Source organism: Lissotriton helveticus, chromosome 6, assembly GCF_964261635.1.
Source record: "Lissotriton helveticus chromosome 6, aLisHel1.1, whole genome shotgun sequence".
In the NCBI taxonomy this organism is placed as follows: domain Eukaryota; kingdom Metazoa; phylum Chordata; class Amphibia; order Caudata; family Salamandridae; genus Lissotriton; species Lissotriton helveticus.
In genome coordinates this window covers 1,387,576,201-1,387,594,434 of record NC_136067.1, presented here as the reverse complement: position 1 = coordinate 1,387,594,434, position 18,234 = coordinate 1,387,576,201, and the positions used below count along the sequence as shown (strand labels likewise).

The following is an 18,234-nucleotide window of genomic DNA, read 5'->3' as shown; positions in this document are numbered from 1 at the left end:
TCATATGGTGCGTAGCGAGTGAGGCTAATCGCTAGACCGGAGGGCTTGGGGGCAAGCCCCCACTCACATAAAAGTTTGGGAAGAAAATGGCAAATATGGTACATTCTACAACATATTTTTCATTATATATTCAATTGTACTAGCTTTTATAGCATAGTAAGTAATGACCTTACAGAGCACCAGGATACCAAGTCACACCCACAGACATTCTTATGTAGAACACAAAAAATATGTCAACCATACACATGAATTTAAGTATAACATAAGTACACACATTAACTGTCAAGCACAGCTGAGAAGCTGAGTACACAATGAAAGACCATTTGAGAGATGTTAGTATCCTCCACCCCAATAAGGGTCATGGCAGGGTTAGTTTTAGTGCTGGTGGTGCCCAGGGCAACCATATTTTTGGGTGCCCACCCATAACCTCTTCCTCCACAGATTTCCTCACTAGCACCCTTCATCTCTCCATAGAGAGCAACTCTCTTGTTGATCGTGTGGTACAGCGTCTCTAACCCCTGGGTCTGCTAGTCGCCTTCTGAATGTCCTTTGTTCCCTCCCCTGACCGGAAGTGGTGTCCGGTGTCCCCTGGCTCCAGTTCAGGGTCCTAGTGCCCACTGTCTGGGCACGACATCTCCCCTCTTGTTGCAAAACAAAATATATATATATATATATATATATATATATATATATATATATATATATATATATATATATATATATATATATATATATATATATATATATATATATATATATATATATATATATATATATATATATATATATATGAGAGAGAGAGAGAGAGAGAGAGAGAGAGAGAGAGAGAGAGATATCTTCACAGGCCTCCGTCAGAGAGAGAGAGAGAGAGAGAGAGAGAGAGAGATATCTTCACAGGCCTCCGTCCCTTTACATCTCTTCAATCAGTCTCTGTGGTTTCTTGCACTCCCTTCTTGGTCGTGTCTCTCCGTTGTCCACTTGTGCCTCTTCTTCCTGTTTGACTTCCTCCAGCACTGGTGCTTGCGGTACTTCTTCCTTTGTCTTCAATTCCTTGAAATGCGAACTGTTTCTCGTGATGTGATATCGACCTGCTGATGCTGTTATCATTGGTCCCCTCACTTCTGTTACCGTCAGAGGATCCCTTGAGAATGTACTGTCCGACTTCCGCAGTTGTCTTTGTCTCACTACCATGGTATCTCCTTCTTTTATTTTTGTTGGTGTGGCGTGCCTCCTCCGATCGGCGTACGCTTTCATTTTTGCCTTCGCTTCCTCGTCTCTGCCAGCTATGTTGCTTCGATCCACACTTGTCATTGCTTCTACTTGTGATAGCCTGGTCCTGCTCGAGCGCCCCAGTACCAACTCTGCGGGGCACCATCCTGTGGAGCTGTGAGGAAGGTTCCTGTAGTCCCGCAGAATTTGACATACGGCTTGCCCTATTGATATTTGTGTTATCTTTGCTCGCTGTAATGCCTTTTTGATCGTTCCCATACATCGTTCAGCCATTCCATTTGCTTGTGGCCACAGAGGTGTTATTTTCCTATGATGGATCCCTGGGTATTCCATAAATCTTCTGAACTCTTCGCCTGAGAATGGGGGGCCATTGTCAGTCTTTAATGTCTGCGGTGAGCCCCATGCTGCAAACACATTGTCCAGGACTGGCAACGTTGCATTTGCCGATGTTGACGCTACCTGCCTTACAATTGGAAACCTGGAGAACTCATCTATTATAACCAACAGGTAGTTTCCTGTCTCCAGGGGCCCATAGAAGTCAGCCGCTAGTTCTGTCCACACTGCCTTCGGGAGTTCAGACATCTGAAGTGGCTCCGGCTTGGACGTCGCCCCCGTCACTTGTCAGATGTGGCAGTGCATGATGGCTGCTTCGACCATGCTGTCAAGTCTCGGAAACCATACTTTTTCTCGTAGCATTTTCATGGTTGCTACTATTCCTCGGTGCGACTCATGGGCCTGCTCTACCGTCTGTCTCCGCAGTGCGCGGTGCATCACAATTCTGGTGCCTCTCATCATGATTCCGTTTTCGCTTTCTGAGAGCTCTGTGTGGATGTCTTTGAACGCCAGAAGTTCCTCTTTTGCTACCCCTTCTTCCAGAATGCTGTTGTTGTTGACATGCCTCCACCGTTGTTGTCTTGTCACCTTCTGTATTGCTTGCATGGTAGGGTCTTGTTTCGTTTCCCGTTCCAGTTCTTCCATCGTTATTGATGCAGGTGTGTTGCGTTTCAGCACAAAGTTTCGGTATTCCTCCGCCATTGTGGTTGCCTCCACTGCACGTGGCAGGGGGTGTCTTGAAATGTAGTCAGCCGGGTTGTGCTCCTTTCTGGGCTTGTGTATTATTTTGAAGTTGTAGTCCATTAGCCGTATTCCCCACCTCTCTATCCGGGGCAGTATTTTTGCATTGGGATTTCCATAAATTGTTATGAGTGCTTGGTAATCCGTTATTATTGTGAATGGTTTTACATAGATGAACATGTGATAGTGTTCACATGCCCACACTACCGCCAGGCTCTTTTTCTCCGGTTGGGAATATGCTCTTTCAACATCTGATAGGCTATTGCTTCCGTAGGCTACCACGCATCTCGGTGAGTCTTTGCCTGGTCTGTGTTGTGCCAGTATGGCCCCCAAACCCACTGGGCTGGCATCTACTGTCAGTTCGGTGCACAGCAGCGGGTCAAAATACAACAGGTGATCTACTGCCGTCACGGCATGTCTTATCTCCTCAAAAGCTCTGCTGCAGTTTTCAGTCCACGTGAAACTCTGGCCCTGTTTTGTCAGTTCTCTCAAAGGTGCACTCACCGTGGCAAAGTCTTTGATATATCTTGCACAGTAGCTGGCTAGGCCGAGGAATGACCTCATTTCTGCAATGTCAACTGGTTGTTTCGCTCTTTCCAGCGTGTCCACTTTGCTGCGATCTGGCCGCATTCCTTTCTTGGAGAAGATGTGGCCAAAGAATACTAGTTTGTCTCGCCCTAGTTCACACTTATCCTCATTCAGGGTCAACCCCGCCTGTTCCAGCTGGGAGCACACCTCTCGCAATGCCTTGTCGTGCTCCTCGTCGGACTTGCCAAACACCAGAATATCATCACTGTAATTTAAGCTATTTTTTACCGGCCTTATCACTTGCCTGATTGTTTCCTGAAATATCTCGGCAGCGGACGATATTCCAAAACTCAGCCTTTTATATCGGAACAGACCTAGGTGCGTGGAAAACGTGGTGATGTATCTGGACTGAGGGTCGAGCTCGAGCTGGTGATATCCCTTGCACAAATCTAGCTTGGAGAACAGTCTTATGCCTGTTAGGCAGCTGATCATATCATCAAGATGAGGTCCAGGGTGTCTCTCACGTTCGATCGCTGTGTTTGGTATTCTCATGTCGACACAGATTCTTATTTTGGACGTGTCTTTCTTCGGTACTGCCACTATTGGTGACACCCAGGGCGTCGGTCCTTCTGCAGGTTCTATGATATCTTGCTTGAGCAGCGCTTCAAGCTCTTCTTCTACTTGCAGTTGCAGATGTATTGGCACTCGTCGGTGGTGCTGAGCTACTGGTCTCACTGCTTCATCGATGTGCAGCGTTATTTGACGCCCCTTTAGCTTCCCTAGTCCTTGCAGCAACTTGGGGTATTCCTTCAAGATGTTTTTTTTTTTCTGACATGTTGTATGTCATTTCGATGAGGCCCATTATCTGTGCTGTGACATTGCTCAGCAAGCATGGTGCTGGAATGTCACCCTTCAGCACGTGAATCTCTGCCTTTATTGTTTGACCTTTGTATGTTAGGTTTTCTGTGAATTTTCCCATGTTCATCACTGGCTTTCTTGACCCCCATGTGAAAACTTCTACTTTGGACGGCTTCAACGTTGGTTTCACCTCCATCTTCTCGTATTTCGACACACACATGATGTTGCATGTTGCGCCGCTGTCCAAAACAAACCTTGCCTTGTGTCGTCCTACACCTATGGTCACAGACTCCGTTTTCTTTATTGTGTTCTTGTCCACCAGGCGGATGCTTTCTTGCTTTTCGCTTTCATCAGCGGACGTGGCAGCAGCGTCTGACATGAGGTAGAGTCGTTCTACTTTTTCTTCTTCCCTTTCTTCTCCTGACTCTATCGAGGAGCTTCTGTTCGCTGTTTCGACATGTCTGATATGCCTGCTCGTCGTCATTCGCGGTCTTCCCGCTCTTCCTCTTTCATTTCTAAATTGCAGTCCCTGGCATACGCTGGCAAAGTGGTTGTTTCTGTTACATTTCCTGCATGTTTGGCCAAATACCGGGCACGTGCCCCTGTGTGGAAACTCAAGGCCACATCTGTAGCAGGTCGATTCCGGGTGCTTCCTTGTCACCTGTTCATTTTGCTCTTTTTTCCAGTTGTTCGAGCGGCTGCTGTCCATCATGCGGTGTGCTTGTATGACTCGCCTTTCCTTTCGCTCCATCTCTTTCACTTGCGCTGTTGCTCTTGTCTCAGCTCGTGCTAGTGACCGGATGTTTTCCAGGGATGTTGGCTCCTTCAGGATTCTCGCCCGGAAGCTCGTGTCACGACATCCTTCAATGATGCGCAGGCGAATCACTTGTTCATTGTCGCATTTGTCGAAATCGCAGTGAGTTACTAGCTTCCACAGTCGCGTTGCAAAGTCATCCAATGATTCGTCCTCGTGTTGGAACGCTATTGTGAAGGTGTATCGCTCAAAATCTACGTTCCTCTGCGGGTCAAATTTGTTCGTTAGGCACTTTATTAGTCCCTTATATGTGGAAGTCTCTTCTCCTGGTAGGGTCACAAGTAGATCCTCTAATTCATCGCCTACGAAGTTGAGGAATAGGCCCAGTTGTTTGGCCTCTGTCACATCCGTGGCTTCCATGTATCTTTCAAATCTCCTTATCCATTTCTCCCATCGTATACCCACTTGTGGCTCGGACAAGTTGAATGGGAGAGGTCTGCGATATTGGGCGCTCTGCCTTTCATCTGCCATTATTGCTGTTCTTTGTGGCACTTGCTTCTCTGTTTTTTTCACTGTTGTTTTCTGGTAATATATATATTTTTTTTTGACGAAGCTTACTTGCGAAACGCGTCTGTCGGGGGTGAAGGGGGTTTGGAGAATAAATAGACTTTGAAACATCTTCACACCGGAATGCTTGCCGTTTTTTCGACCGAATTGGTTGGATTGTGTGGAGATATATATATATATATATATATATATATTCGGAGCTCCGCAGTTCCAGAAGAAAAACCAACAGCAATCAGCACTCGCAGCAGGTTAAACTTAGTTTTAAGTTTACTGCGCAAAAATCCAATTATATATAGTGTTTCTTTTCCTTTAAGGTGCCTTTCTTTGCATCTGTTTGTGCTTTTTTTCCACCTTTTAATCTTCTTTTTCCTTTATTCAGGCATTTGCATTGCCTTGTGCTTCTTTTTGTCTCTTTTTGGTGCTCTTTTCGGCACTCTTGAGGCTTTTTCCCTGTTGCCTGACTTAAAAATGGCCACCGCGCTGTTCTGCCCGTTTATTGCTCCAATTTCCTGACTCTAAAATGGCCGCCGGTAGTCTCGCGAGACTTCGTGACCAATCAGAGCGCTGCCTGGCTTCAAGATGGCCAACCTATTCTTCTCTCGCGTTGATTGGTCCTGGACGCCGGACTTCAAAATGGCCGACGGTATTCACGCGAGAGGTCACGCTCGAATTTCTTTGTTATTCGCGTTCACCCGGGTCACTCAATCGACTCACCGGCTCCGTTTTCTTCTTCTGTGGCGGTCGGGGTGGGCTCCCGCGCCGCTTCTTTCGCTCAAATGCGACCCAGGGTGGGCTCCTGGTCTCGCTGGACTCGTCCCTCGATCCTCGACGTGGGCTCCTGGTCTCGCTGGGCATCAGACAGGATGATTGGTCGCCAGTTGTCGTATCGTTAGCCCCCAGAGATCACAGGACGCGGTGGCTGATCATAAGGTACCTTTATTCAGATCGTGTGGTACAGCGTCTACAACCCCTGACCCCTTGGTCTGCTAGTCATCTTCTGAATGTCCTTTGTTATCTCCCCTGACCGGAAGTGGTGTCCGTGTCCCCTGGCCCGTTGCTCCAGTTCAGGGTCCTAGTGCCCACTTTCTGGGCACGACACATCACACATATACATACAGAGAAAATGAATCATACATGTGTTATTCAGTGTATAGAAAATGGTACACAAGACAAAGGGGACTACGGGGTGTAGGATTCAAATGTCATCCATACGGGTAGGCATTTTTTAAGAGTGCCTGGTCTGGAGTAGAACAAACCCAGAATTCAAAACGTAACAACAGTTAGGGTTGGCTTTACTAATAATTTATTTCTACCTAAACAAATCCTTTTTGTCAAAATTAGGATAATGAAATACTGGGGAAAAACATAACTCTCTAACCTGTATCATGCAATGTACATGCACCTCGTTGATGGCAGCACATAGCTCACTGTGCTATATTACATTTGTAACTTATGAACTGCAAGTAACAAAAGGATCTCTATCTCAAAAGCAGTAACCCATCGAGCTATCCACATAAAATACAGTTCTGCGATCTGCATGGTTCATGGTCTTTGCAACAAGCATTTTAACCCTCTATGCTACTATAGAGGAGTCAAAATTGCCATTAGACAAAACTCCCCCTCCTCTCTAGCAGGAACATTAATCACCAGAGTTATCTTGACATTTTGTATTGTCTGAAAACTGCTGGATATAAAAGGAACTCTGCAGCGGGTGCTTTTACACCCACAACAATTTTCCAAAAACAGCACCCCCCCCCCCCAGTACAGCCATAAACTGGCCCTGAGTAACAAAACTGGCCTCCAGAATAAAACCAACCCCCAACCTTCCAGCTTCCTAGGGAAAACCTGGTGTCCGGTCCGGCCAGTCCGCCCTTGCCAAAGCCGTTTTGGGATATATTGTTTGAGAGTAATAGAGCAGTATGAGACAGAGCCTATTTGAGATTGAAGCCACCTCCTCCAGGGAACCCACCACTGCCTCCCATGCCTCTGAGCTTATTAAAGTTGGTGGGTGAATTCATCACTAAAGTTTTATACATTTGAGATATTTACCCCTTGGGCGAGAGGGGAGGCATTGTCCATTTTGCCTCAAGAGGGCTAAACTTTGGGATCGCTACAAGACAGTTAATATATGGTGTGAGTGCATTAATAGAATCAATAGAATTGATTTTGCAGCAGTCCATAATCCTCCCCAATGTCTGAAAAAGCTTTCATTTGTTCATCCCTTATGACATCTTCCACCACAGACACGTCATGGCGATCTCAGACTCGAGATACCTTCAGGGAAACCATCTTGGGAATGGGGGCGACCAGCCACAGCGGGGCCAGCTCAGAGAGCCGCCCCACCCAGCCAATACGTTTAATAGTGGCTTTCCAAGCGCTGCAGAACACCCGTGTTGCAGACTGTATGTTTCATGCAGCAGCAGCTACTGCTGCCAATCCGAGGTGGTGGGTGGGGGTATAGGAAAAAAATAATTAAAAAAATATAAACGTACCTTTCTTGCCGGCCGCCGCAATCTTCTGCTCCTGCGCCCTGCCTCGCTGCTTCTCTGCTCCCATCCCGGCATTACAGTTCCGATGAGCACAGGCTCCCAGACCCCACGCAATCCCAGCACTTCTCTCATGCTATTACTCCCAGCATGAGAGAAGCGCTGGGATTGGGCGGAGCGGACCGGTTTTGTGTTGCAGCAGGGACTGTGAGCCGGTGCCCCTGAGCACGAGTACATCTCCAAGGAACAGCCTGGAGATATCTAATTGCGCATGTCGGTTTGGCTGTCATCAGATGGCCGGCCATTCCGACAAGCGCACTTTCAGTGCCTACCACTCCTCCATCCCTGCTGTGTGACGCTGCAGTTTGACTCCATCCCGCACTAGACTAGGCAGACTCTAAGTAAAAATAAAATGACAATAAAGTAGTTTTATTTTCACTTTATTTTTCTTCTGACTGCTGCAATTCAGCAGTGGGGCGACGCTCCTCCCATTGCGGAGGAGCTGCTCCTGGTTTCATGCTTACTTAACAAGCACCAACAGTGTAATTTCAAACCGAGCCACAGCTTTGGGGACCGACTAGATGTACATAATGAACGGTGCATGGGCAAGAGGCAAAAGTACTACTTTTGTAACAGTCTTAAAAATGTGAAAGGCTGGTAGCTGAGCACTTTCATCAATCAATACAAACATCTGAAATATAGATGACAATCTTTAATGGTTGGCACCGAAAGTACTTACAATGCTTTCTGCTTGAACAGCTGAAAGCAATTTAAAAGCGTGTGCTCCGGTTAGGCAGTTGTTTATTACCGACTTCTCCTTCACAGGGGCAACAGATACAGCGGGCACTAAGTGCCAAATGGCCACTGTATTTGAAAAATAAAACGGTCACAATGGAGTGGTACTTTAGACTTGATCACTGCAGATTTAGGAATCAATACCCAATGCAAGATCAGGCCATCCATAGCCAGGCCCAAGAGGCAGAGTACAACGCCCTCTAAAGGGTCCTTTGCCAACAGGAATATTAGTTACCCCTGCGACGAACTCCAGTGACGCCTTTACGGCTACTCTTTTGTCAGCTAAAAGCTTTTTCAAATACTGGGGCAATGAGAATCCGCTCAGCGTCTGACGTAAGAAGAAGTTTCTCCTGAGGTAAAATCACCTGCCTTTATGTCAAGAACCTCATTTTATTCTCTCAAGTACAGCAACCATGCAGGAAAGCTGGCTCCATCTTTGAGACCACTGTGTTTCACCTGGAGGGGTGAAAGGTACAGAGAATGCTACAGACCCCCCCTCCCCCCACCCCCTCACCAGTACAAGAGTGAGGCATCCTTTTGGAATTCTCTGGATAGAGATTCAAAGAACGGAGTTCTGAGAGGTTTCGTTTACAAGACCGTGGGCATATCTACCACTGGTGCAGCATGTGCAGTGCACCGGGGCCCGGAGCTCTCCGGGGCCCCCTGTACCCTGATTGCTTTTTCAACTACCACTAACCCCTAACAGATGTCAAAGGGGCCATTTTCATTGCCTGCATCAGGACCCATGGCTTGATTGCTTCGCCTCTGTATCAGGCATGAAATGTGACCATGGGTTTGAGCAGTAATCTCGTGTGTCCTGAGGAGCCTCTGAAGGTTCATGGTCTCCATGTTTCTGAGTTTGACCAAATTAGTAACAAAACAAGGATAGTAGTTCCAGCAGTGCATGACCAGCCTGCCCGACTGCACAAACGGAGAGTAGACTCGTGTATTCAGGCAGAATATTGGGGCGGTGCCGTCTGCCTGGACCAAACTTCCCTTCCACTATGACAGAATTCCTAATAATGGTCAAAAATATGTGAGTATCCAGAATGTGTATACTGAATTTTACACGTGTCTTCTACGAGAGGTCTTTACTACAGATAATCATTAAATTAATGATAGTTTAATATTGTCCAAAAAGCAAAGTTGTGTCAAACCCCACATTTTTTTTAAAGTTTATTTTTTGTTGTTTCTTTTCAACTTGATTCAAACGGATGTATGTCAGTAAAACGCGATCTAAAAGATCGCGGTACTTGACAACGCGGGCATTACAACGCAAGTCGTTACAACGACTTGCGTTGGAGGGCGCGGATTTTGGAATATTATAATTTTATATTCCAACACCAGTCCACGTAACAGTAGGGAAGGTGTTGGAATATAAAATTACAACATTCCTTGCCCAACAGCGCCATCCAGCGCAAGTCGTAGTAACGACTTGCGTTGTAATGGCATCGTTGTAAAGGCACTTACCATTCAAACATCACAAACAGCCAACACATGTTTCGAAGAATCCCTTTTTTCAAGGTTCATATTTTAAGTCAATAATTTTCTTTGATAAAGTAGCCTAGAATGATTGTTTAAATCCACTATCCTGTATATATCAATTCAGCCAAAACCTTTTCACAAGTGGTGGGTTGCCTCAAATCCTAAAAATTTTACTAGCTCAATATTACCCCCCAGAGTGTATCAGGAATTAATGCCAAATTGGCATCTTCGTACAGTAAACAGGCATTCCCCCTTTTCCTTGACTTTTACGCATGATGCTTATACTACTGACTCTTTCACTGAGCAATGTCATCCTGTGATCAATATGTCTACTGCTTGGTGAAGGAGACTCCTTGCACGCCTTCCTACAAGTCATTCTCCATCAGCTAATGGGGGTGTTTTGGTTTTTTGGCTTAACTTAGTCATAATTTGTTTGATGAAAATGCAAATGCACAAATTAATATTTAAATAATGTCCAATGATCCTGATAATTGGATTTTTTTTAACATTAGCTGGGCCTGGGGAAACTGTCATTAGTTAAGTGGATGAGAATTAACCCTCAAACGTTTCATCTTCAGTTTGTTCAAACTTCTACTTCTATAGGGTGCAATGTTATTCAATGTAGTGACTGCACTTAACCCTGCAACAGATGCTTCGAATATTGAGCACTCTAATATGTTAGATATGCAATTTAGGGGAATTGGGAATGCATCATGATATCTGGTCTGAGGAGTTCACTACCAAAGTTAGGCTCTGGGGAGGAATTCCAAACAGACCCCATGCGAATGGGATGCATTCGAGACCCCTCTCTGCGCCTGAGTACAGGAGAACCCAACCTTTTCAGGTACCATATTTGTTTGTCAGACTGAGATCATGAGATAGAGGTCAGAGGCCACTTAATCTGCTGTAGAATAATCAACATCACAACATTACAATATGAATGTCCACTTTAGAATACAATTGTCACACAACTGGATAAATTATTCCCTTATTTCGTTGAGATTCTGTGTGGACGGATACATAAAAAGAACGTCGACGTAGTCCTGATGAAGACCCGACACAGATGCACACAATTCTGCGCATTTACATAGGGTCGAAACGTCGACGTTCTTTTTATGTATCCGACATTCATGATGTAATGTTTTGTCTATATGTATGATTATTTGTCACTTCGTTCAACTGTGCACATAACTCTGTCACCAGTCTCGACCTATTCACTCAATGTATACATAGTCCATGTGTTTGTTTATTTTGGACAGCTATTCATAAAATTGTGAATTAACTCACTACAAGGTTTACACTAAAAGATTTACCTTTAGAACCATTGTGGTCAGCGTGTGTCTCCTTGGGGGCAAGGACATAAACATTTGTAGCGTTTACACACCTAATGTGGACCAGCTGGCCTTTCTCGCGTCACTGTCGGGCTCTCTGGCCCACTTTCTGGGGGGGGGGGCGCTATTGATGGGAGGCGACTTCAACTCAGTGGTGGATGTGGCCCTTGATAGATCGCACCCTCCGCTGGCAGACTCCCCAACGCACCGAATAGCCAAGGGTCGACTGGAGTGGCAGGCGGGGTGGGGTCTGACTGACATCTGGCGAGCCCAACATCCATACACCCGAGACTATTCCTATTTTTCGGGGCTGCACAAGCTCCATGTGAGGCTAGATGCGTTGTTGTGCTCGGCGTCGCTAGCACCCACAATCACTAAAACCGAATATCTTATGAGGACGATCTCAGATCACAATCCTCTATTAATTGACGTGCGATGGTTTACGGGTGCCACCTGTGTTCCTACCTGGAGATTACGCCCTGAAATGCTAGAGGACCCACTGTTCCTCAAGGAATTGGGAGAGAGGATCACTAATTACTTTGCAGAAAATGAAGGCACAACTAGGGAGAGAGCGACGGAGTGGGATGCCTTAAAGGTAGTAGTAAGAGGCTATTGTATAGCTAAAAAGGTGGGAATGCGTAGAGTGCTGTTAGACGACCTCAGCAAAGCAGATAGGGAACTCCGAGAAATAGAGATCCTACGGCCCGGGCACCCCGAACTGCAGCAACAGTGTGTAGCAGCGAAAGAAGCGGTGGCAGTAGAAATTGAAAGGCTGCGCAGCTTCGATCACAAGACGTACATAACCAGGTCCCTCGCAGAGGGTGATAAATCGGTAGCATTATTGGCATGGCTGGCCAACCCCTTGAGACGCAGCTCCCCCACAGTGTCCATGCGCAATTCAGAGGGAGAGGAAGTATATACCCAACCTGAAATTCTTCATAGTTTCATCGATTATTATGAAGCTCTTTATCAGAGTAGATTGACAGCGGGCACTTCAGCCATAGACGACTTTCTGGAAGGACTCCCCTTTCCGAAGTTGGAACCTGAACAGGCGCAGGACTTGGGTAAAGACATTGAAATAGGGGAAATCCGTTGCGCCATCAAACGAATGGTGCGTAATAAAACCCCAGGGCTGGACGGCCTACCCATCGAATTTTACGTTACTTATATTGACCTGTTGACCCCGTGATTACTGGTAGTATATAAAGAGGCGAAACAACTAGGATGCCTGCCGAGCACTATGCGCGAGGCGTTGGTGATCCCCCTGCTCAAACCTGATAAAGAGAGCAATGATACGGCGTCCTACAGACCATTATCGATGCTCACACTGGATTATAACATTTTAAGTAGCATTCTAGCATCCAGACTGCTGGAACACATGATCACATTGGTTCATGTGGACCAAGCGGGCTTCATACCTACGCGCAACACTACTATGAACATACGACGCTTGGTTCGCCTGTTAGAGGAGAGCCACGAGGAGGCCCCTCACCCCATGATACTATCGGTCGACTTGGAAAAGGCGTTCGATAGCCTAGAATGGGAGTACCTCCACAGGGCGCTCAGCCGCTACGGGGTGGGAGAGGGATACCTACGGTGGACATCCGTGCTATATGCTTCAGCATTGGCTAGAGTGAGGTCGAGTGCGCTGATCTCCCCACAGTATCCGGTGGAAAGGGGTACGAGGCAGGGGTGTTCGTTATCCCCGTTGCTTTTCGCACTGGCAGTAGAACCCCTTGCAATGTCGATCCACTCGGGAGCCCATTATAGGGGGCAACGGACCTTGGCGGGGCAACAGGTCATCTACCTATATGCTGACGACCTTTTGCTCTTCCTTGAAGATGCAGACGGAGCTCTGACTGGGGCCGACACCGTGTTGACCACCTTTGGCAAATTATCTGGCCTCAGGGTGAACTGGTCCAAGACTTGCTTGTTTCCAGTACGCAAAGGGAGAAATTCAGCCTACCACGACCAGAGCAATTAGGTGGGAACCCAGTTGTCTGAAATACTTGGGGGTCTATATCTATCATACCCCAGCTGATATATTGGAAGGTGAAATCTTCCATAGCATAAGAGCACTGAAGGGCTGTATGTCCTTTTGGGCTACCCTCCCTCTGTCGGTAGCGGGGCACATAGCACTACTCAAGATGGTAGCGCTCCCTAGACTCTTATATTATTTTAGGACGCTTCCGATTTGGGTTCCTCCCGCTGTATTTCGACACCTCAAATCGATGATCGTGTCCTTTCTCTGGGGAACGGGCCGGCGCATAGTGGCACTCGCAACTCTGATGAGACCCAAGGCAGAGGGGGGATTGGTTGTACCCGATTTCGAGGCGTACTACTTAGCAGCCCAACTGCAGATATACACCGAGGAATTAGCACGAGAATTTCGAGGACCTGAGAAAACACGAGGCCTGGGAATACCTAGACACGTACTTTCCTACATAGCGATGCAGCAGAGACTAGCCCTTAGGGATCTTACACAGGAAGAACGTACACTTAGGTTGTGTTGGAACCGTACGCAAAGGAGAGCAGGAGTAAACCACCCCTACGCCCCTGAAATCCCGGTGGGGATGCTCACAGCGTTACCGCATGGAGGAGACTGGTCGCAACTGCAGAACTGGGAGGAGGCGGGGATCCAGGTCCTGGGCAATCTCTACGATGACGGGACGCTATTGTCGTTCCCGGCGCTCTTGGAGCGTACATGCGGCGGTAACGCGGGCAATACAGGCACACTGGAAGAGGGGACTGGAGGAACCAAAGACGACAATGGCATGCCAATACACCATGATGGCAGCTGGGACGGTGAAAGCAGTCACATGTCTGTACACCAGGATGCTTAACGAGGGACTACCTCCGCTGGAGGCGCTTAGAGGTAAATGGGAGGCGGACATAGGGAAGGAAATTCCCGAAACAACGTGGGCACAGCTGATGCGCCGGGCCTGGAAGAGTACGCGCAGTGCGCGGTTCCAACTGGTCCACTTTTACATTCTACACCGGGCATATCTGACCCCGGGTAGGATACAAAAGTACTTTGCTACGGATTCCGCGGCTTGCCCCAGATGCAGAGCCCTTGGAGTGGAGCTTGGTCACATGTTATGGACCTGCCCCAACCTGGCCCCCTATTGGAAATCAGTGGGGGGTACTCTTAACGAGGTCACAGAGCGCGCATTGCAGTTTGACATGGCGGTGGGGGTCCTTTACTGGTTCCCGCATACCTCTAAAAATAAAGTTACCAGTAAATTCATTGACATGGGGCTCATCCTAGCGAAACGGGAAGTCACGCGACATTGGAAGGCACGCACTGGTCCAGGAGATGCTAAGTGGCGCAATGAGTTCCTTAAATGGGCTGGGGGGGAGAGCACCTTGAGGTTCCAACTGGCGCGGCGGCAGCAGAATGACAGGGCTTTAGAGACTGCGCAAGCGTGGGAGACACTAGTGCAAGCTTTACGCGACTACGCCATAAGAAGTGACACAGAGGACTGATGCAAGTCCTGGACTACGTCCCCGTAACACGACAGGTACATTGCATGTTCTTCCAACTGTCGACTATGATGCTCCAGACCCACAATGACTGTCCCAGCAACAATGCACTGAAGGCAGGGATTGGGAGGGGGGGGGGGATGTTTCAGTTTAGTATATATTATCTTAAGTCCCAAGAATTTGGCGGAAGAGACATGGAAGCCTTCACGAGGCGGTTACTGCCGGATGGGATCACAGTGGAGGCCGGACTATAGCTTACAGCGTAACGGACTATCCTTGTAAGGTGGGGAGGTGATGGGAATTGTTTCATTTGCTGTATGTTTGAGAAAATTTAATAAAAATTTGTTTAAAAAAATAAATAAATCAGTGTGTGTCTCCTTATATATCCTTCACTGGATATATTGTGTTGATTTGTATTAATTACAGTTGTTCAATTTATTTGCGATCCCCAACAAAACCATTGTTGTTATTTAGTTGGATGCCAGTATGAATGCCTAAATGCCGGCATTTATGGTTAACCCTTACTTTTGGGGAACACAACACAGTAATCTCTGCCTCGTGAAGACCATTTTGTGGAAAACACAGTCTTTTCTTCTGTGGTTATGAATCAGATTGACAGGAGGTGTCCATCAAGACTACTTCAAGGGCAAGAGCCCCGTGATGGTGCCTGATACCAGAAATGCACAACAAGTCAACTACTGTTATGTTAAAGTCTCTTGTAAAGCGCACGTACACCGATTGTTTTTTTGGCGCTGATTCTAGGATATGCTGGAGCCCTATTGATTTATCATGTGATTAGATTTCAGTCATAGGCTTGGATAAATAACCATGTCTTGAGGAGCCTTCTGAATCTCAAAAGATCCATGCATGCTCTGATGAGAGATGGAAGGGAATTCCAGAATCTGGGTGCCAGCACTGCAAACCTGCAACCACCTTGTCGCTTTAATTTGTAAGAGGGTGTGGCCAAAAGGTTCATGTGGGATGAGCGCAGGTTGTGAGTAGGTGTATGCCTTTGAAAAAGGCTGGAAATGAATTTTGGGCTTGGGCCATGCAAGGACTTAAAGATCAGGCAACCAACTTTGAAAGCTGATCATTGTGGGATGGGAAGCCAATATAACTTCCTCAAGAAGAGCATCTAGGTTGCTGGAAAATCAATGTTGCTGCCTGGTTCTGCACTAGTTGCAGAACCAGGCAGCTAGTGCAACTACTGAGTATTGGATTTGGATTGTTGGGAACACCTACAGAGGAAATGTTGAGAGCCAAGTTCAGAGCTCAATGGGGCAGAGAGACATCCCCAGACAATGTCAGAGCACCTGCTGTCCCAAAAGCTGTGACCAGTTTCCACAAAACACTATTAAGGCTGCTTGTCTAGATCCATAGACCTTGGCGATTCAGAACCTAACCTGCTGCTCTATCTAAATGTAAAGCAATTGAGAAATCCCATCTCATCGCAGGAGATAAGGCATTCAGGTGATGTAATCAAGCTATTTTTCCATATTCTGCATATGCTTAAAGAATTATAGGGTCTTAACTCCGAAATACATTGGGGCTATCAGTAAATTAATGTCAGCAGTTAAAAGAAGAACTACACTAAATCATAAATGGTTAGGTTATAAGTTAATTATTTGTGGAACAGGTTTCTAGGAGAAATAATGCAAAAAGTGGTCTGCAGTATCCTGGGTGTGCGTATATGCTGTGCAACCGGAGACACCAATCATTTAGGACCTGAGTCAACTGGATCCATGGACCCACGGAAACACTATGGAGCATAGGAGGGCTTCACCTGAATATTTTTACACTTGTACTCCAATCCCATCCTCAGGGAAGCTGCACTGAAGAACTGTGTTGGGAGGAAGCTGAAGGTTGTGATGCCTGGTGGTGCGGTTTACACTGTCTGAATGGGGCTGGCAACGGAGTTATGTGTGGATGTTTATTTCATCTGAATGATCTTAACACGAAATCTGGTTAGTTGTATAGAAAAATGTTTTTAAAAAGCTAGAAGTCTGGTAGGGATGGGTAACAGGTTGCCTAATAAAGCTCAGGAATTTTAAATAAAAGTAAGGTACCTTATTCAACTCATTGATATCTCTGTTTCCACTAGAACCCACTGTGCCTTGTTATGGGACACCAGTACAGAGCGGCAGTACATACAGCTCCAGCATCTATGTGTCTAACTAAAATGTGTCGATGGTTTAAGATCCACAGTGCTCGCCCTACTAAATTCAAATTGTATGCTTTATTTTTATTTTCTGAATGAGCATGCACAATTTCTTTACTGACCTGTATGGCGAAAGTATATTGAGTGGTGGTGGCTGTTCACATAGTTCATAGGTCTCATGTAACGGAATAGGCAAAGTCTTGCGTTGAAATAGTTGCTGATCTTGAATTGTTGAACTTCGAAAAGCTTTCCTCATTGTTATGTCCTGCAATGAAACTGAAATATATAAAAAAAAATGTTATTGCTTAATTCTATACTTGCTGTTAACACTATTGTGACTAGAAACATGCTACACAAAGTTTACAATAAAAAAAAAATACTTTTCCAAATCTAAAATGCTCACCCAAAATGTCTTTCCCAGCCCCACTAACATATCTTATGAAGTAAAGGCGTAGTTATTTAATAAAAGCATATTTAAAGAGATCTGCGGTAAACTGTTGTCGGTAATCTTGTCAACTTTGATATAGAAACCCAATAGTAGGGCTGAAAAAAGAGGTTTAAGTAAATTCACATTTTCTGCAGAGGCCATCCCATAATATATGTAGTGCGATTTCATATGTCCATATTCCATTGGTAGGAGATCTAGAAAATAAAGGATAAAAGAGGGACTAACAAAGGCCATTTGTGTTCTCCAGCCTACCTAGATAAGCCCCATTGTGCATCTTGTGCGTTCTGAGCGACACTCATGTAAAACGAGTTTGCTAACTGGGCTCCAAACTTGTTGAGTAATTCTTCTTATTCTTATATTCGCTACCTCTTCAACCAACAATAAAGCAAAGGTTTAAACCTGCAAACCAAATGGGAGGATGGAAGCTGCTGGAATTAAAGTGAAGAGATTTACAATATACCTACTCAACCTGAGAATTTGCTTAAGAGCTCGTATCCACCAAATGATGTATCCCGTATCTGCATTGTGCAAACGGTGACCCTGGACATAGCTTAAATCAAAACTTGTCTATACAAGCAATGGAAGAAGCTGTCGCTTCAATGGTGCCCTCAATAAATAAGCACACCATGATGGAGCAGCATCTTTATACATGGGAGACACTACAGAGAGCAACCAATTTCTAGAAAGGCTGTCTGTAACACTTCATCCATAGGTTATATAGGAGCTGGATAGTAACATTTCATTTTTCTTGGAGGTGTTAGGCATTTCCAAACCTACTTAATAAAAATTAACCTGTATGGTCCACTCTTATGATCCTTCCTTTTTTCATCACTTAGAAGGACTGCCCCAGAAGATCATTTGATTTACAAGACTGCCAAATTCCAATCTGTTTCTTGCATCAAAGAGAGGATACAATTGTGTACCTACTACCGTGCTTAGATTGGAACAGGTAACTATTGCACCAATGAGTGATCTATTATTGAGTGACTGGGAGTGATGATTGAGGATTCATGTGGTGGGAGACAGTGAGGGAGCGT

At 45.9% G+C, this 18,234-nt stretch overlaps 1 protein-coding gene across 1 annotated transcript in view; it reads right to left on the bottom strand.

Annotated features, from left to right (window-relative positions):
• The window catches only part of WASF1 (WASP family member 1), a 377,364-nt gene that overhangs the window by 61,439 nt on the left and 297,691 nt on the right, over window positions 1–18,234 (bottom strand). Inside the window, exon 4 of the mRNA XM_078649171.1 lies at window positions 16,872–17,025. Within this exon, the coding sequence (XP_078505297.1) occupies window positions 16,872–17,025 (154 nt within the window). The remainder of the gene's footprint in view (window positions 1–16,871; window positions 17,026–18,234) is intronic.